Raw genomic sequence first — 21489 nt, forward strand, 5'->3', positions numbered from 1 at the left:
CTAATACCAAGCTTAACTTTTGTTCTTGGAGGAAAGCGACAAATTAAAGCGAGGTTAAGGAGCTTCAATGTCGGGTAAAAGAAAGCAAAAGGGGGGACCTGAATGGCTTAGCCCGCATTTACGATGAACCACGATAGAGGTGGAGGCATCTCTAGAATAGGAGTTGGAGGGGTTGGAAGGATTGAAGGAAAGGGGACATGGAGGTTGCCGGTGTTTTATGATGAAAATCTTATCACTGGAATAGGTGTGGGCCGAGCTACCCAACAAAGAGAACTCAATTGAGGCAGGGAAGTGTGAGTCTAACTCTAAACAAACACATGGTGACTTTTTGTTTTGAAGATCATGTTAAATTTAATTGGAAAGAGAAAACAAGAAATTACAACAAAGGAAAGGAGATCCCAAAACAAGGCTATGGAGACTAAAACCCTCTTTGGCTTAATCATCCACTACAACATTAGCATTTGTACCAACATTAGAAAAGGTCACTAAAATAGTCCCTTTCAACTCTATGTTCTCCCCCACCCATCTTGAAAAGGGCCAATGCTACGCACCTGAAGAATCTGTCCAACAAATAACATTGGCCAAGTCACCTTCAATAATAGATGAGGGAGCTGGGCATGAATAAGTTCCTTTAACCACTGCCACGTCAACCTTGTTAGAGTCGCTGATCCCAGTTGGACATCCCTTGTTATGTCCCTGCTTCCAACTCGGTTTGGAGTAAAGAAGAACAAGCGATAAAAAATATTCAACTAAAGAAATTCTATGAGGCAGTTTCAATATATTAGAGAAAGCATAGAAACTCTGGCAATACAACTGAAACAAGCAATCACAAAGGCTCACAAATTTCAGATAAGAACCTCAAACATGGGGATACAATTCCCTTTCCAATTTACCCGTTATGCCCCTCGTAGAAACCCAACAAGAGGAAAACCCTACTGCAGAACAGGGAGCAATCAATATAATACAAAAGGAGCAGATTCTGCACGTTTACCAATACTAAACATAAGGCAAACCAGGTCAAACCCCCCAACTCCCTCTTCCGGAAAACATATGAATTTCCTACTTTTGACATTGAAATATATGGTAACGATGATGTTATTTCTCTGACCAAACAAAAACAAGGACAAAAATAACTAGTAAATGGAAAGAAAAAGCTCACCCCAAATGTCACTAGGCCAGGGCCTCTAGCATTTGGCCGCAATCCTTCAACACTATCATTCTCTGTTGGATCCGACCTATAGAAAAGAGAAACACAATCAGAATGACAGAAAATTTTAAAAAGATGCAAGAGAAGAAATGTAAACTGGGCACATGAAGGACATAAACTAACCATAACAAATCCATAAGAACGACCGAGCCTGCTTCCATTGTAATCGGGCGTTGCAGGTTCTCAATCTGTTCCACATGATTTATGGACCGACCGATGCCGCCATGCATGCAAATGATTTTCTTTTCAATTAGGGCAGACAGAGGAAGCCAATTAAACAATCGATTTATGCGGTGCCACACCCAAATTCCATCTCGCTCTCCCTGCTCCCAAGAGGGTTAAATTCATAAATTGCAATAAACCAAATAAGCAAAATAAACATTAAAAAAACAACAAATGCAATACCATGCGCTCTATGCACTCAATCCGAAAACCAAATAGAGCATTGATATCTGCGGCCTCATGGTTCCCACGAATTAAATGTACATTGTGTGGATACTCAACCTGGAACATCAAACAAATGCAAAGAAAAAACTAGGCTAAGGTTCAGGAAAAGGATAGGCTAGTCAGAATGATAAATGACATAATCTGAGCAGTCATTGAGAAATGGTACCTTCAATGCAAGCAGAAGAGAAATAGTTTCCAAACTGTGCTGGCCCCGATCAACATAATCTCCTAAGAAGAGATAATCGATATAACTGAAATCATATACATGAAATCAGCATGGATGTTATAATACTCAGTCTTAATGCAAGGTACAATGCAGCCATGACGTGACATGCATCAAACCGCAAAAGAATGGTGGCAACAAAAAATATCTTCAAGAAAAAATTGACATAAAGAGCTAAGTAGTGAATTAGCAATGATGCCAGCATAATATGACACTTGAGGCATACATCCTGAATATATAAACTAATTTGTCAATCAATAACCATAGACAACAACATGCATAAGTCTAAAGTGTATGAGGCAACTGGAAAAAAGGAAAATGAGCAAATACCACTGCCAGCAACAGAATATCAGAAATATTTTGTTAAGGAAAGCATGTAATAAGAATGTCTGATGCAAATAGACCCACCACAGAAAAAAGGGACCAGAAAGTTCTACAAACAACAGAAACATGAACAGCTGCAATATTCAGTACTCAGTTTTCTCAGATAATACAGAGCCACCAGCACAGTTACCAGGATGCCTAGCAACTCACAATCTTACAAAGATAAATGAAAGAGGGGGGGAAAAAGCACATAGGGAAATATCAAGGTACAGGAATGAACCCAGTATTCCAAACTGAAGCATGTGCAGAGCAACAAAACTTGCATGAAGTCTGTGATGTAAAGAAGATGTATAAACTAAGAGACTTACGCAATGTCTCCGGCAGTTGAAGGAGAGCCATATTCATCAAACAAACGCATGAGATCCCCAAACTGACCATGCAAATCACCAAAAATCTTTACAGGTGCTTTAATCTGCAAAACGCTTGGTTCACTGGAAAATATTCGCTCTGCACTATCACAAAGATCTGCAATTTCATTACAATCTAAGAAGAACTGTCTGCGGACGGGAGGCTTCCAACCACGAGGCTTCAGAAGATGCGCTATGACCTGATATTTGATAGGGATGATTAGTAGGGCACTGAAAAAATTGGGAACATGAGAATGGTAGTCTCACAAGTAATGAATGCTATTGTTGCAATAGAAAAGCCAATGAATAAGTTTAATAGAAGATGGATAATCCACAAGCACCACACACCACAGTTAGGGGTGAAATTGTGTATTGGAGAACTTAACAAACAATGAATTAAATTCCAAAACCCAAAGAAAACCAGAGTACTGCAACTTAAGATCACAGTGTTGCCTTGTTTGAATCTTTTCTTATTTTCTACCATATTTTAACCACACAAAGCCACTAGTATAATTTCATATACATATTCTAGACATCCGGTCTAACTGAAGGTATGGCCCATGATAGAGTGGAATGGTGGACAGGATTCATCTAGCTGACCCCAATTAATTGGGTTGAGGCTTAGATGACAATGATGATGACAATATGTTGGACATCCATCTTCTTATTTGTAGTTTCTTAACAAAGAAAAGAAAATGATAGGCCACCATTAGATAGGATCTAGCCTTTTCTTTCTATAGAACACTTGCCGTATGTTATCAGTGTACAAACTTCCTTTGAAACAAAAACCAGTAAGGGAGATGATTTCATTTCCAAAGGTGAATGAAGGATATAAGACACATACTCACACACAAATATGCAGATTATAATTATTGTCATAATTCAAAGAGTTCATTATCTACCTTTTTAGGCACGCTATTGATAGACATTTGCCGATCTAATAGTTTTCTAGCTGCAGTTGCACTCTCCTGAGTACCATAGCTAACCCGCCTGCCTTCATTCTCAAACTGATCAATGGATAGCTGCCTAACCATACCACCCAAAGCTCCTCCTGTCTCTGCCGCTACAACTACCTGCAGATATTTATAAAAAGAATGGAGTCAGATTTCAAATTCAATATACAGTACCGGAAGCAGGATTATGTCGTTCAATCAATTGATCAGAACACAGAATACAAACATAAGATCAAAATAAGGATGGCATTTTAATACTGACAGCTCTGTGATGCAAACGAACTCCAGCTGGTGGGATGTTATTTGACAAGGAAGCGTCTGGCAGCTTAATCAGGGTAGAAATCTGTTTTCCACTTGGTGTAGCCTCTGCTCCACGATCCCGATCAGGATGTTGCTCAACTTCTCCATTAATTTGTCGTGCCTTGGCAGCAGCTAATGCAGCACTGATAGCCTCAGCTTCTGCTGCCGAGGCTTCAACCAGGTACTCCACACCTTTGCTCAGTCTCCTGCAGCATAATGTATGCTAAGTTCCTTTATCTAGAAAACTTGCATCCAGGCAAATACCGGGGAAAAAAGAAAAGAAAAGATACCATTCAAAAACTTGCATCAACTTCTCGGGGGGCAATACATCATTAGAAATTAGCCAATATGAAGCTTTGTCTATCAAGAGGCAGATACCCATAATTATAATTAAAGCTTACCTTTGTCCCTGAAGCATCGCATTTTCGGTGCTTATATCGGTGTACATATCCCCATTTATAGGAGGGGCAACAGGACTTCCCAGCACAACTGCACCATCAGCAGCTGCTTCAGGAATTGCTTGTCTCGTTCTTTCATCAATAAATGCATATCTTCCAGGTGATCTCCCGGCTTGTAAATTAGCTGCAGCAGCTGCTGCGGCTGCATGTGAAGCAGCACTGGTTGTTTCAGCAGCAGCCAGATCTTCAGCGACAAGCAGATCATCAAGCAACACCCCTGTAGCACAAACACAATCTATAATGAGCATACAAGAAATTGAGTATAGCATTTCATCATCCTTTTTCTAATCAATAAGCTCTTCATCATTATTGGTTAAAGAAAGAGAAAAGATAAGCACTTCACCATCATCCAAAGTGGATAACTAGGTGACCAAATCAAATTATGCCTAGAATAATTCCCTAATCCCAAAATAGAAAAAATAAAGGTCCTAAACAACATTAGAATGTTATAGACATTGTTCGAAGTATCCCTGATAGCGAAAACGATAACACTGGTAGAGATACCGATAACATTGGTAGTCTAAAAAAATTCCGGATATCGGCGATGAATCGCTAAGTATCGCCAACAATTTCGATTGTGTAAATTTCAGGTGTTGCTTGTATCACCAATACTTTCAATTGTGTGAATTTTAGGTGTCGCTTGTATCACCAATGTATCGATATCGTTAATATTTTTGACTATGTAAATTCCAAGTGTTGCTTGTATCGCTAGTATATCGACGATATGTCGATAATATCACCAATGTATCGATATCGCCAGTGTTCGAAGTATCGCTACGAGTTTCGTTAGCTAGAGATACGAAAACAATATCGATATCGCCGATAATATCGTTGATAACCAGAAATTCGGGGAAACATGGGAAAAACAGTGAAATTTTCAGCGAAACTTCAGGAGATGTTAAAATGTACATATTTGCATATTTAGAAATAAAAAAATTGCAAAAAGAATGCATACATAACAAGTTTCCATTTAATGGGGCCTTAAAAGCATGTGTTGTTGTAAGAAATCAGTTCAACCATCCCATCTGACCTATTTAACTATCCAACCTTCCATCCAAACATCTATCTATATTGTGTTTCACTAAGAAATCATTAACAATTGGAAAGGAAACGAAAGATTGTGGTCTCTAAATCGCGCATGTTGAGATATCAATAATATCCTGATATTATCAATATTATCAATGACAAATTGAACACTACATACAACCATGTGGCCATGAAAGTTTTTAAAAAAAAAAAAATGAAATAATTTTTTTCTAATAAACAAAATTTTGATGATATCAATACGTTAGAAATATTATTGAAATATCGTTGATACACTTATGATACAAGCATTACCTAAAATTTACATAGTCGAAAATATTGGCGATATTGATGCATTTGCAATACAAGCGACACTTAGAATTTACAAAGTTGAAAATATTGGCGACTACATTAGCAATATTGATACGTTGGCGATACTTAGCAATTCATTGCTATTACTTGGAATTTCGGATACTACCTGCGTTATCAGTATCGCTACCGGTGTTATTGGTATCGCTAAGCTGGAGATAAAGATAATATCGGAGATATTTCAATAATACCGGAGATAATTCAAACATTGGATATCACCAAAAATCTGTTTATTATAAAAAATAAAAATAAAAAATCCATTTCAATTTTTATGGGTGCATGGTTGTATCCAATGTTTAAATTGTTGATGATAATATCGATCATGTCGCAATATTATTGTTATCGCAACATGGGCGATATCGAGACCATAATCTTTTGTTTCCTTTCTAATTGTCGAAGATTTCTCGGTAAAATATCATGTGTTGTCGATATTATGAAATATCAATGGATGTTTGGATGGAAGGTTGGATGGTTGGACTGGTTTCTTACAATAACACATGCATTTAGGCCCCCATTAAATGGAAACTTATTATGTATGCATTATTTTTGCAATTTTTTTATTCCTAAATATGCAATATGTGTATTTTAGCATCTCTTGAAGTTTCACTGAAAAATTCCACCATTTACCCCATGTTTCCCAACAATTCCTATTAATATTGTTTCTGTATCCCCAGTCAACGAAACTTGTAGCGATACCGATACTTCGAACACTAGTTATTGATGACTTCAAAAACATCCTCAAAGTAAATGTACCATGGAACAAGCATAAATTTTAAATTACCAGAAAGAACGGAAGAGGGAGTTGGTGTCAAAGCAGCAACAAAAATTACAAATTAATCTCTGTTAATTAAACAGAATTAGCATGTTATATACAACCTTGAAAACATCCTTAAAGAAAACAGTTATTATGGAAACAAAGTATAAATCTCATTTACCAGAAACAGCAAGAAGTGGAAGTTGGTAAACAAGAAGCCACATAAATTAGAATAAGATACATTAAGGTCCCCTGGGAGTTCAACAAGATTTGAAATGAGAGCGGCATCCTACTTGGAAGACGCATGCAACTATAACCCACTAGATTTGAAATTAGTGTGGCATCCTACTTGGAAAATTCATGTAAGACTTAACGCATGCATATGCTTGTTAGCATGTGTTGTGTGTTCTTGGCTAGCATTAAAACTTTGTTCACCTATGAAAGGGAAGCATTTAATCTCTACTATATATAATGTAAGCAGTGATTGGACATATTTGCCCCCCACACTTAGTCGTCCGAGTGGTTGATTTGCCAAGGACAAGGGAAGGAATTAAAAAGCATGAGGTTATTTCTATCATTATCAAAGTGTGGCTGGTGTCCGTCATACAGTGGAGACTTTATCTGCATGAGGCCTTCAAGTCAACGAACTATATTTTTGCCTCTGCAATTAGTAGCGGGGACACATGTTAATTACTGATTTTGAGAGGGGTACTACAGCCTTTTCAATTCATTGATGAGTAACCCACTGCCACTTCTCTTCGTCTTCACGTATAGCCCACGCAAAAGCATGATACAAGGAGGACCATGCAACAAAGGCTCTATACAGCCCACTGTATGACTATATAATATCCGCACCATACATCTGTTGGGCCAGATTTCCTCCCTCCCTCTCTCTCCCCCATACTCCCTCCATGTGCGCTGCACATGCCACACCACCTAGTAAGGAGAACTCAGTCAAGAATAACAAGGTGCAAAATGAAACTAGGACAAGGATTTACATAGGTCATCAAAGATATAAAAGCATTGGAGTCAAGGTATTAAAAAACTGTAATTTAATAGCAGCAACAATCATGGCATACCGGTAACCAGTGTTTGAAATATCGATACTATCGGCCGATATATCGGCCGATATTATCGTAAGAAGAAGAAAGAAAGAAAGAAATCGGAGAGTACCTGGCTATAGCGGTGATCAGAGGTGGGCCATTCGACAGGTAAGTACGATTTTCTTGCCATTTTCTTCAACTTCCCTCTTTTTCGGAGATTCCAGCGAGGAATCAGGCCGGATCGATGAACCCTTCCTTCCGGAACGAGATTTGAGGGGACGTAACCCCTGCATGTGTGAAAGACGGATCGGACTGCGTGGATGGGGGTAAAAGAGGAGAGGGAAAGTGAAAGAGGGGCGCAGATGGGTAAAGGCTTTTGCGTCATATAGACCGAACATACTACCCACCTTTTTTCATCGGACGCAAAAAAACCTTAAGCACGAAAGCAGGGAAGCGGATTGCGTACTGAGTAACTTAGTACGCTAAGCATACTGAGTAAACTCTGTGGGGCCCACCATCATTCATGCATTGTATCAACGCCGTAAATCCGCTTTATCATATAATTTTAGGGCTTTAAGCCAAAAATTAATCATATCCAAAGTTTAAGTGGACCACACCACCTGAAATAGTGTGAATTGAAGTTTACCATTGAAAAGTTCTTGGAGGCCCACAGAAGTTTTAGATCAAGATGAGATTTGTGTTTTCCATTCATCCATGTCTGCGTGATCTTATGAACAGTTTGGATGATAAATAAACATCACTAGGGGGCGTTAGAAATGTTTCAACGGTGGAAATCAATACTTGAGCTTTTGATATACTTCAATTTTGGGTTCAACCCTTAAAATGATCTAGAAAAACGTATGGACAGCGTGAATAAACCACATGAATTCACAGTGGGCCCAACAGAGTTTACTTAGTACGATAAGAGTGTACTGAGTAACTCAGTACGCAATCCGATTTCCGAAAGCAGACCTCATTCGTACGGACTAATTCAGAAATAAGAAAATACCCCTGCTTTTAACAACTTTCTACTCACTTTTGCAAAAAAACAGGGGCAATTTCGTCCTAAAGTCTACCTTCGTAACGTAAGGTTTTGGGACGTCGCCAAATCACGCTGGGTAAAAGGCAGCGTCTATTTGTTGGGCCCACCGTGATTACACGTATTTATCCACGTCGTCCATCCGTTTTTACTGATCATTTTAGGTGTTGAGCCCAAAATTGAACCATATCCACAACTCAAGTGGATCACATTACAGGAAACAGTGTTGAATGAACGTTGACCATTAAAAACATTTTGGGAGCCATAAAAGCTTTAGATCAACCTGATATTTATTTTTTCCCTTCATCTGGGTATTTAGGACATAATCAATAGATTGGATGTCAAATAAACAATACAGTGGGCCTTAGGAGGATTTTAATGGTGGATATCCAATCATTATTGTTTTCCTTTGGTGTGGTCCATCTGCGATTTATATCCCTTTGATTTTTTGTATCAATCCCTAAAATGATCCGTAGAAATGGATGAACGGAATGGATGAAACAAATACATTATGGTGGTGCTCATAGAGCACCGACCACTAGCCATGAGGCCGGTGTCAGGGGGAGTAGCCAATCCGTCTCCTCGTGCGTAGAAGATACTGACAAGTTGCCTAGCCAAACTGGCTACTGAAGTGACGCACCAAATTCTGTGGGGCCCACCATGATGTATATATTGTATCTACACCGTCCATACATTTGGCCATATCATTTTAAGGCATGAGACAAAGAATAAGTCAGATCCAAATCTGGAGTGGACCCCACCACAGAAAACAGTGGGGAGAGGGACGCCAACAGTTGAAACCCTTCTAAGGTCCACTATGATGTTTATCTGAGATCCAACCTGTTTATAAGTTCAGACAGACATGAAAGAAAGGAAAAAACAAATTTCTGCTTGATCCAAAACTTTCGTGGCCCTTACAAATTTTTAATGGTTAGCGTCACTCTCTCCACTGTTTTCTGTAGTGGGGTCCACTCGAGCTTTGGATCTGACTCATTCTTTTTCTCATGGCCTAAAATGATATCTCTAAATGGATGGACGGTGTGGATACAACACATACATCATGGTGGGCCCCACAGAACTTGGTGCGTCACTTCAGGGTCCACCATGTCATTTACTTTCCATCCGACTTGTTGATATGTTCATATACACACCTATATGAAGTGAAAACATGCTGGGAATAAAACACTCACAGCTCTATAGGGTAAAACATGCTGTAAATGTAAAATCTACGGTTCATCCGATGATCCGTACATACAAACATCGCATAGCTTAGGACCCTATACAAAGGAAACTTATTTATGTACATATTTTTTTTGAGATGTTATGATTTAAAAGTGTGTATTAAGGGCTTTTTTAACAATCCCCAAAGTTTCATTAAAAAATTCAAACATTTTCTCAATGTTTCCCCATGTTTCCCAAAAAGTGCGATAAATTATGCGATACAAACGATATATCCCATGCGATAACCGATACGTATCTATATCCCAAGGGTGCGATACATAGTGCGATATCGATATTTCGAACACTGCCGGTAACAATACGAAATGTTACATTATACAAGGCATAACGGCCCATTTCAGAAATTATGGACCATAACGGGCCTATACCATCTATATTACGGCCGTCACAGGCCCGTAACTGGAGGTGGGCAAATCTGACCCAATCCGGTAGATCCGACCCAATCAAACCTGATCCGACCTGTTCCGAACCGAACCAACGGCCTGGATCGGTGCGGATCGGGTAGGACCATTCAGATCCGACGCTTTTTCGGATCAGGATTGGGTCATGGTCAATTCGGACCGACCCGATCCGAGGTGGTTCATATCAGTAATTTTACGTTTTCCGGTAGTATGGTCCACTTAGAGCTTTGGATACCCATCAATTTTGGGTTCAACCACTGAAATGCTATGGAAAAACGAATGGACGGCCTGGATAAAACACATGCATTCACGGTGGGCCCCAACAGAGTTTACTTAGTATAATACTAAGAGGTTTGCTAGAGTACCATACACAGCTATACAACCGCTGTAAGATGGGATAGCTGATGCAGGCTATACGACATAGCTGGGGTGCATGTCGTGCGAAGACGATCACTGACGCTCCCTCGAGCTCCAAGTTGTACGAACGGTTCAAAGGAGATCAAAGTTATATGGGCCCCACGGTGATGTATTTATTATATCGACACCGTTCATATATTTTTAGAGATAATTGGAGAGCATTATCCAAAAAATGAATAATATTAAAAGATCATCTGGACCTCACCACAAATAGCAACAGAAAATGATTTTCGCCATTAAACATTCCGTGTGGTCCACTTGATTGTTATATCTGTCTTATTTTTTGTCTCAAGCCCTATGACAAGCTCGAAAAAAGAATGGACGGTTTGGATATAACACATATAGCATGATCACACCTACAGAACTTGCTAACAACATTACAGCAAGTACGTTGTAACGTTACGTGCGAAGATGAGACTGACGCTCCTCGAGCTCCGAGTTGTACGAACGGTTCAAAGGAGATCAAAGTTATATGGGCCCCACAGTGATGTATTTATTATATCTACACCGTTCATATATTTTTAGAGATCATTGGAGAGCATTATTATAAAAATGAATAATATCTAAAGATCATCTGGACCACACCGCAAATAGCAGCAGAGAATTATTTTCACCGTTTAACATTTCGTGTGGTCCACTTGATAGTTCAATCTGTCTTATTTTTCATCTCAAGCCTTATGACGAGCTTGCCAAAAGGATGGACAGTTTGGATATAACACATACCCCATGATTAGACCCACGGAACTTGCTAACGTGGTTACAGCTAGTATATCGTTGTGATTCTTGTGAAACGTAATTCACCGGCTTTCGTGCAGTGCACATAAATATATATCCAGTAAAAATATATATACCGAAATGGGGAGTGCTTTCAGAGCCATTTGGGGCCCACCTTGATGTATATGTTTTATCTACACCGTTCATATATTTTTAGAGATCATTTTAGAGCATTTGAAGAAAAAATTAATTACATCTAAAGCTTAAATGGACCACACCGACAATAGCAGCGAGGATATCCGAACCTTGCCCAATCCGATCCGATCGGTTTTTCTGACCGAGTTGGACCTGGATCGGATCAGGCCATATATACTTCGAATCTGTTCGGGTCAGGTGACCGGGACTCGGTCTCGGATCGGATCGAATTCGGGTCAGGCTGTTGAGATTTAGGATCGGATCGGGTTGGACCCAATCCGGTCTGACTCGGTCCGATGCCCACCTCTACCCGTAACAGCATCATTGCCCAGTGTTGTTACACATATATAAGCCCCAAATGGGGGCTGCCATCGATTTCCCACCCATTTTCCCCCTCTTTCAACAGTTTCCCGTCTTGAGATTGTTTTCAAGCCATTTCGACCGCATTTGTGCCATTTTTGAAAATTAAAATACCAAATTTAAGCCATTTCAACAAATCAAAGATCCAAAGCTGGATTTGGGAATTTTCAAAAAAAAAAAAAAAGGATAAAATTCCTTTTTTTATTTTGTTTTTTCTTGCTTTAAAAGTATCAATCCAAAATAATATTGCCAAATGACCAAATCTTGCTAAATTTGTGTTTGATTTGGCAGTGTTTGTATAATTTTTCTATTTTTTGTATTTTTGCTGATTTTTTATAATTTCCAAAAGTTTCATGATTTTTTATTTTCTGTGAATTATTTGGAGTTTAGATTGTTCAACTATATCTATGGAGTTTAGATCTACACATGAATGTACTACCATCAGTGTTTTTAAACTCTTTTTCTACTGTTTTCTATTTTTGGCAACTTTGGGCATAAACAGTCACATTTTTTTTTAAATGTTTTCTTCAAATTTCTTGAGGGGAATGGTGTCAAATGGTTAGGAATATGCATTAGTGGGATGAATCCTACAATAAATATAAATTGGCCATTTTGGGGGCATTTGAGTGTTACCCAAATTGGCCTAACACTATTCATCCAAATTTAATTTTTAGCCTTTTCTTTTAATTTCTTGAGAGAAATGGTGTCAAATGATTTGGGATACACATTAGTGAGATGAACATCATAGATTGCATAAATTTCAAGCCGTTTTGGGAGTGCATACGAGTGTGTACCAAAATCAGCTCAACACTATTCACCCAAATTTAATTTTAGTTCTTTCCTCAAATTTCTTAAGGAAATGATGTCAAATGGTTAGGTATATTGTACATACATTAGTGAGATGAATCACATGGATTACATGATTTTCGGGCCATTTTGAAGTCATTCATGAACCCAAAGTAGCCCCACCAATGTTCATTTGAATTTAATTTTAAATTGTTTCCTTAAATTTCCTGAAGGAAATGGTACCAAATGCTTAGGGATATGTATTAGTGGGATGAATCCCACAGATTGCATGAATTTTGGGCCATTCTAAAGTGCATGTATAGAGGTTCCTGTGGGCTACCAAAGTTAACAGTGAAGCATGACCCTAAAAACTTCTGGATCTTCTTTTCTCTTTTAGATGTATAGCTGACAGTGATGCAGTTAATTTCATTTCACTGAGGCATATGGCCAGGCATTCAGATTTTGGAACTCAAGAACAAATTAGAAAGCAGTCTTATGAGAAACAAGGAAGAAGACGAGTTGTGGCAAGGTTCACCAATGTTCAAAAACTTTATAGATAGAACTTGGCTCTGTTAACTCTTTTTGGCTTAGCTCCAACCCATGTTTTAATATCAACGATATCGGCCGATATATCCCACAATATATCTTGTATCCCACCTGCGCAATACAAAACGCACAAGTAGTGCTGATATATATCCCACATGTTTGATCCGGTGAGCATTTTCAACTTCCGAGCCCCTTTGTTTTGTTGAAATTATGTTAAATCAGTGTCAAATGGTTACTAATCCATTGGTTCTTCATGTTTTGCATGAAATATCATGGAGTTGACACTTTGATTTCGATATCCATTGGTTCTTCATGTTCTCCGTGTTTTTTTCAAAAAATTTTCTTCAACCAGCTATCAATTGAGACTAATTTCAAAGTATTTAGGAGTATTTGATGAAATGATCATCACATACACTCTAATTTCAAAATTTGTATAGGTGGTCCAATTTGTGGAAATTTGGGAAATTTTCAAAATTTCCCCAAATTGCTTACAATGTTGCACTCTAAACATGAAATCAAGCATGTATGAGGGTTGATCTACTGATATGTTAAGTCCTTGTCAATTTTCAGAAAATAATATTCATTTTTAATTAAATTTAATAAAAAATATTAAAATATTAATTTTTTTTCAAAATTTCCCTCAACCAGCTGTCAATTGATACTAATTTCGAAGTATCTAGGAGTGTTTGATGAAATAATCATCACATACACTCTAAAATGTTATGAATTCAATTTGAAAATAGTTGCATTAGTTCAGTCAAACAGCGCATAGCTTAGGGACCCTATGCAAAGGAAACCTATTATGTGCACTTCTTTTTTGAGATGTTATGATTTAAAAGTGTGTATTAAGGTCCTTAACAATCGATGAAGTTTTATTGAAAAATTCAACCATTCTCCCAATGTTTTCCCATGTTTCCCAAAAAGTGCGATAAATTACCCGATACAAATGATGTATCCCGTGTGATAACCGATACATATTTGTATCCCAAGGATGCGATACGTAACACAATACCAATATTTCGAACACTAGTTCCAACTACCAGTCCAATCTCCATTTTGTAATGGAAGAATTCAGCACGGAAATCAGCAAGATTTCAGTCCAAAAGGTTTTTTTTTAATTAAAAAAAAAAAAAAAAACAGCAAGATTTCATTCTCAGCCAAATCAAATTCAGAAATCAATAGATGTATTTCCTAGTTGACTCTTTGAGTTTTCAAACATGGATTTCAAATAGAACTGGGAGTAGGTAACCAGTAAATTCATCAGTAACTGAGGGCATCAAATGCTTCTAAGCATAATCAAATGGCATATTTAAATTGCATGATGATCTCCCAGTTTCATGAAAAAGATATTGGAAGCATATGATTTCCAACCAGAGAATCAGATTGTGATTGGCCATTAAAGTGGAAACAATGCACCAAGCGAAGTGGTTGGAAACTTCAACAGATATTGCAACAAGCAATGGACTGAGAATGTGGGGTTACAAAAGCAGATCCTTGTCTTACCGCCACGTAATCCACCATAAATAAAGATCAAGTCACCAACTGCAGCAGCTGCATGCCTACAGCGCCTTGTTAACTCAACTGAAGCATCTCCTCCAGCTGCATCAGCACTGTATCTGCCTGGCCTGGGACTTGTAACAACTGACTTGGTATCGCACCAAACTCCTGCTGCAGTATCCAACACTAAACATACAGATACACAATGCAATTGTAAGATCTCAATTTCAAGAATAATTAAACAGAACAAGACAGGCTTTTAATCAATAAAACATCGAATATTCAGATTGTGATTTATAAAGTTTCCATTAACTATTTAATTGAGAGAACAATTTCTAAAAAACCAGAAAAATGCAACAGAATAGCACCAAGATTTATCCTTTCATTTTTGGATGCATGCCATTCCAAGCATTAGGGAGATGAGGTGGTTGATTACTCAGTTGCATGGTCTCGCTTCCTTGTATTGTGTAAAGCAGCCATTTGGATGCTTCAAAATATGTCTGATAAGAGTCCAGGTGCAAAGGATAACAGAGAGAAATTTTCATTAATTGGTTTGGTTCCTTTCACCATACAAGATGTGCCAAAAGTATCACATGTCGAACTCAAAACTTATATGCCTATATATGAGAATTTAAATCTAAAATACATGTCCAGAATGTGGAGTATTCTATTAGAAGTCTCTTAGAAGCTTCAGCTACAAGAGAAGCCTACTGTAGCATTTTAGCCGGAAACAAAGCAGTTCATGGAGACCCTCAAAGACCCTGGGTCCTTACCTAAAACATTCTACAAAACCAGCAATCATGTTGCCTTGTGAAATCATCATTCCCTAGGCAGCTCAACTCTTTATTAGTTTAATTCTAAAATACGAAGGAATTCTATTCATACTTCAAAGAAGGAAGTAATAACACATGAATCCACCTCTTTGCTCGGTATCTGCAGGTTTTCAATTCTGGATCATTGGCTTGTTGCATGACTTGCTTTACCTCTGTGGATGGACCATGACTGAAAAATATCATAGATTCACAGATCCTAACCACCAATCTTGGAAATTTTTGCAGTTGAATGTAAATCACTGTCATATGTCTCTTCGTAACCATCCGTAGGCCTTTTTTTTTTTTTTGAGAAGTTACATAAACAGCCAACCAAACCCAAAAAACAGAGACAAAAAAGTTCCTACAGCCCACAATATCTGTAGGCAATATTTAAGATTGTCCTATCGAGGAGATTTCGAGGGCACATTCCATAATGATGACATATATCGAATCAATTGTCTGGTTTATTGAACCATGGCCCCACTTGTCAGAAATAGTAATTCTGTAAAGATGTGGATCACGTATAATATACTTCCTCTTAAGGATGTTGATGTCTCCATCCTACACTAATGTTTAAAAAAATGTACAAACACTAACTTCTTTTTTTTTGGAGAAGTTACAGAAATTTTATTGACAAGGTGCCAACAGGCGAAAAAGAATACAAGAAACAAAAACAGCCAACCAAACCTGAAAAACGGAGAAACAAAAAAGTTCCTACAGCCCACAATATCTGTAGGCCATATTTAAGATTGTCCTATCGAGGAGATTTCTACAGCACAGTCCATACATGATGATATATAACAAATCAATTGTCAGGTTTACCGAACCATGGCCCCACTTGTCAGAAATGGTAATTCTGTGTACTGTTGAAAGATGTGGGTCATGTATAATATACTTCCTCTCAAGGATGTTGATGTCTCCATCCTACACTAATGTTAAAAAAATGTACAAACACTAACAATATTATTATTATCATTTGTCTATTTGTGATTGTGACAGAGTGATTTTATCCTTTGATTTTTTTTCTTTTCTTTTCTTTTTCCTTTTCTTTTTTTCTGGGAAGGTAAAGAGTGATTTTGTCCTTGTGACCAAATTTCACATAAATGGTCATAAGCTCCCATGGCATAAAGAAGATCCATTAGTCTCATGTTCGTGAGCACCAAAAGAAAATACCTGCAATGCTTGAGGAGTCTTCCACCATGCGGCCACCACCAAGAGCCCCTCCAGAAACATGGAGCCGTGCATTGACAAAAACCTAAAATGAATAAAACATTTAGACAAAAAAAAAATTAAAAACTTATATGGATTAAGGAAGGAAATCTCAGGAAAAGAAATGCAACCAAAACCCACTGCTGCATGTTGGTATCTAGGAGATGGCGAGACACCAGGAGCAATTGCCCATTCCCAACGACCATCTCTGTGCTTTGCAAGGCCATATGCGCTTGACAATGGCTAAAAGAAGAACACAACAAAAAATCAGAAGGCTTGACTCATGTGAGTCGGTGACTCATACATGAGATAGTGAATGCATATATACATAGTATTACCAAGGCAAGATTGTAATTATTGTGATTCTTCTCAGAAATATGCTAAGACTCTTGCTGTAATCTATCCCAACCCATGCGTTCATGAACCATAGAAATTACCTGGGACTTTGAAAACCAATTTTAAATAATAGATGTTCTAGGCAAGTCTTGAAACTCCATAGATGCTTAAAACAAATACAAGCAATTTTAAACTTTTGTATCATATATTTGTACCAATATAATTCCCCTCAAAGATTGTGACGTAGGACCGATGCATGGACCAATTAACATGTGAGATCAAGTAGCAGAATTAAGATAATTAACAAAAAAAAAAAAAAAAAAACACAAGTATTGCCATAATCATCACGAATCCCATGAAAACTAAAAGAACATCATGAATGGAAGAAAGGGGTTTTGACATAAGGATGATGGAAAGCCAAAGGGGGCAAGGTGTGGCTGTACGGCCAACCCGAAGGATTCACAAGTGTGGTCGTACGGTCACACGTGTGGCGTGGGATGGACGGGTTAGGTCAGTTATGGTTTGGGATTGTGGATAGGTAAAGGCAGTGTTCACAATATCGATACTATTGGCCGATATTATCGGTATCGTAATCCAGCTATACAAAACCCGTCAAAAGATACCAAGAAATTTTTTTATTGTATGTAAATATCGGAAAAAAAAAAATTTAAAAAAAAAAAAAAGAGAGAGAGAAACTTACAACAATGTGGATTTCCACATGTAGAAGAGTTTGCGCTGATCGGAAGCTGCATTTAGTGGGCCATTCGAATCGAAGTGCATTGTTCGTAGGGAATTGATTTTGGAAGTTTGTAGGGAATTGATTTCAGAAGATATCGGAAGATAATGTGAAAAAAATCCAGAGAAATCCGGAGATTTGGTAGAGAAATTAGGGTATTAGGGGCTGAAACCCTCTCTGCTTCCAAATAGGGCTTCCAAGCCTCTTTTTTTTATCGTGCGGTCGAATGTGGATTTCATGCGAAAGATATCCGCGCATGAAGTACTTGCGCAGAGATGATAGGTGAAGCCCACTATGATGTTTGTGAGAAATCCGCAACGTTCATCTGTTTTGCAAGCTCATTTTAGGACATGCGACCGAAAATGAGGTGGATCCAAAACTCAGGTGGGCCGCACGAGAGGAAACAGTAGGGATTCAGTGACCATCGTTGAAACATTTTTATGGCCACATAAGTTTAGTATCAGGATAAGCTTTTTATGTATTCACTTCATCCCAGTGGGAACGACCTCATAAATAGTTTGGATGGCATATAAACATCAAGGTGGATCCCAGGAAAGTTTCAACGGTAGGAAACTCTTTCCCCAGTTTTCCCTCTTCTCACAAACATCACAGTGGGCCCCACCTAGCATCCAAGCACAGGAACTTCCTGCGAAGCCTTTTGCAGGAAATCCGCGTCCGATGCGGATTGAAAGCGTTGGAGATGGACGGTCCTGTCAAAGGCTCTGTGGGGCCCACCATGATATATGTGTTTTATCCACACCGTCCATCCATTTTGATAGGTCGTTTTAGGGTATAAGCCTAAAATTTAGTTAAATATAAGGCTCAAGTGGACCATATGACAAGAAGTCGTGGAGGTAATGATATCCACCGTTGAAGCTTTCCTAGGGCCCATTGTGATGTTTATTTGTCATCCAATCTATTCATAAGGTCTGACAGACCTAGAAGGGAAAACATAAATATTAGCTTGATCCAAAACTTTTGTAGCCCCTAAAAAAAAAATTTAATGGTGGCCATTCAATGACCACTTTTTCATGTGGTGCGGTCCACCTCATTTTTGGATTTGCCTCATTTTTTGGCCCATTCCCTAAAATAATATGCCAAAATGAATTGACAGTGTATATACACCATATTACGTTGGGGCGGCCCCACAGTCAAGGTCCCACTATATTACGTACATCCTCTGATGTGGTCCACTTGATCTTTAGATTTGCCCCATTTTCTTCTCAGGCTTTAAAATGATCCAAAAAAATGAATGGACGGCATGGATACAATGCATGGGGCCCACACAATCTGCCTCATTTTTTGAGCTAAGACCTATCAAAAAGAAATGATATCTAAGTGGGGATAGGGGAGCGGATTCGATGAGACCCAATACTCACCCAAGACGGTGCGGCCCTTAATGCAAGGCCCACCTTAATGTATGTCTTATGTATCCATGTCCTTCATCCGTTTTTCCAAATCATTTTAGTGTATTATCCAAAAAACAAAGCACATCCAATTATCAGGTGGACCATACCAAAGGAAAAAGTTGTGATTGACTATTAATGGGCCACAAAAGTTCTGGATCAATCTGATATTTGTCTTTTCCTTTCATCCAAGCTTATGTGAACTTATCAACAGATTGGATGGTAAATAAACACTATGAAAACATTAAGGTGAGCCCTAAGAAGGTTTTAATGGTAGGGCCTTCAATCGATATTGTGTCCTATGGCATGGTCCACTTGATAATTGGATATGCTTCATTTTTGGTATGGTGCCGTAAATTAAGGTGTCAAAACAGATGGACGGTGTTGGATATACATGTCTTGATGCATTTATAAATGTTATGCAACATATTTCAATATAGTTGTTTAAGTTCAATCAGACATCGAATAACTTAGGACCCTATACAAAGGAAACCTATTATGTGCACTTTTTTTTTTTAGATTTTATGATTTAAAAGTATATTAAGGTCATTTTTAATAATCCCCGAAGTTTCATTGAAAAATTCAAACATTTTCCCAATGTTTCCCTATGTTTCCCAAAAAGCGCGATAAATTACGTGATACAAACAATATATATCGTGAGATAACCGATACGTATCTATATCCCAAGTGTGCGATACATTGAGTGATACCGATATTTTGAACACTAGGTAAAGGAAAGATGGTTTTATGAAAGGATGAAGGGTTAGGATGGGAGAATCGAAGGATTCAAATAAAATACCTTGATGGAGGAGAAGAGAGAAGATGGTGTGGGGATAGAGGGAGACCTCGCACTTCCGTTGATGAAGATTAGCCTCGCACCAATCTCCCTTCCAAATCACATGGAAGTATCTTCAAATCGCATGAAGATGGAAGAAAAAAGCAAGAGCTTTTCTCTCTTTTTTATCACAAAATCCAATGGGAGAGAGGTCACACGTCCCCCTCTTTTTATAGATCCAAAAAGTTTCAAAAATTACAATAATCTGCATGTCTTGTGAATCTTAACGAAAATAGCCCTAGTCTAAATAAAATCAACCAAAACACTCATAATGTGTCCAATTATAAAATAAGCAAAAACTAAATCCTAAAATATGATAAAGTCTAAAACTGATGTGGACGATCAATGATCAATGGCCCAATCATGCAATCCATGAGATCCAATGGCCCGATCGCTGCGTCCCTTCAATCCAACGGTTTGGATCACTCCATAAAGAACCTCATGTGCATCTTCCCAGTGTGGGGTCTTCCAAATGCTCGCACATGCACATGGGGTCTTCAGCATGATCGCGGATACTCGCCCAGCCACAGGGAAATTGGTGTGGCCCGCTTCCTCTGATACGTACGCAAGGGTGTACGTGAAGTGATATCCTCGTCAGATTGCTTATAACACCATCACTAGTAGTGTAGATGAATGCATTATGCTTGGAAACACCTAGGCACAAGCCTAAAAACCCTGAGTGCAATTTTCTATTTCAATGTACTTATTTCATACCCGATACATCATAATCATCTAAGCCCCATCCCAACTAATTGCGTTAAGCCTCCATCCACGTCCTTTTGGGCTTTCCCCCTTGCCCTTTTAGAGCCATCAACTTATGCCAACTCACTCCTAACCAGAGCAATTCTTAGTCTCCATTACACATAACCAAACCATCTAAGTCTGCTTTCCCTCATCTTGTTGCCTATTGGTGGTACTCCTAAAATCCCTTGAATGCATTCATTTCTAGTTCTATCTTTCCTTATCTTGCCACTCATCCATCTCAACATCGCAACGATCACATAAAACTCTAGAGGCATATTTGCAATTCTTCTGCACCGCTTGAATTTTATAGGCAACATTCTTCTCAATTTCTCAACTTATGAATTATCGACCCAAGATATCGAAAGTGGTCATTTTGGGAAACTCCTTTGTCAGCGATCCTTACTAATTCCTCGTTCCCACTCCTATTGTACTAAAATTGCACTTCATACACTCTGTTTTAGTCTGACTAATTTTAAATAATTTAGATTCTGAAGAACCTCTCAATCTGGCTTTGTGTCTATGCCCTCCCTCGTCTTGTCAATCAAAACTACGTCATATGCAAGTAGTGTTCATAGTATTGGTATCGTTACATGTATCACTAGCTAAGGATATGAAAACATGCATCGACATTATCGCTAATACCTGGAAATGTATCGCTAACTGAGGGAAACATTGGAGTAACATGGGGAAATGGTAGAATTTCTCAATG

The 21489-nt window shown here is 38.4% G+C and overlaps 1 protein-coding gene across 1 annotated transcript in view; it reads right to left on the reverse strand.

Moving 5' to 3' along the window:
- Window positions 1-21489, reverse strand: part of LOC131248795 (serine/threonine-protein phosphatase BSL3) — a 72630-nt gene that overhangs the window by 18611 nt on the left and 32530 nt on the right. Inside the window, exons 8-18 of the mRNA XM_058249250.1 lie at window positions 16865-16966; window positions 16688-16769; window positions 14709-14888; window positions 4263-4536; window positions 3824-4067; window positions 3511-3681; window positions 2570-2808; window positions 1821-1905; window positions 1613-1711; window positions 1331-1530; window positions 1160-1235 (exon numbers count right to left, since the gene is read on the reverse strand). Coding sequence (XP_058105233.1) covers window positions 1160-1235; window positions 1331-1530; window positions 1613-1711; window positions 1821-1905; window positions 2570-2808; window positions 3511-3681; window positions 3824-4067; window positions 4263-4536; window positions 14709-14888; window positions 16688-16769; window positions 16865-16966 — 1752 coding nt within the window. The remainder of the gene's footprint in view (window positions 1-1159; window positions 1236-1330; window positions 1531-1612; window positions 1712-1820; window positions 1906-2569; window positions 2809-3510; window positions 3682-3823; window positions 4068-4262; window positions 4537-14708; window positions 14889-16687; window positions 16770-16864; window positions 16967-21489) is intronic.

This window comes from Magnolia sinica, chromosome 6 (genome assembly GCF_029962835.1).
Source record: "Magnolia sinica isolate HGM2019 chromosome 6, MsV1, whole genome shotgun sequence".
NCBI lineage: Eukaryota > Viridiplantae > Streptophyta > Magnoliopsida > Magnoliales > Magnoliaceae > Magnolia > Magnolia sinica.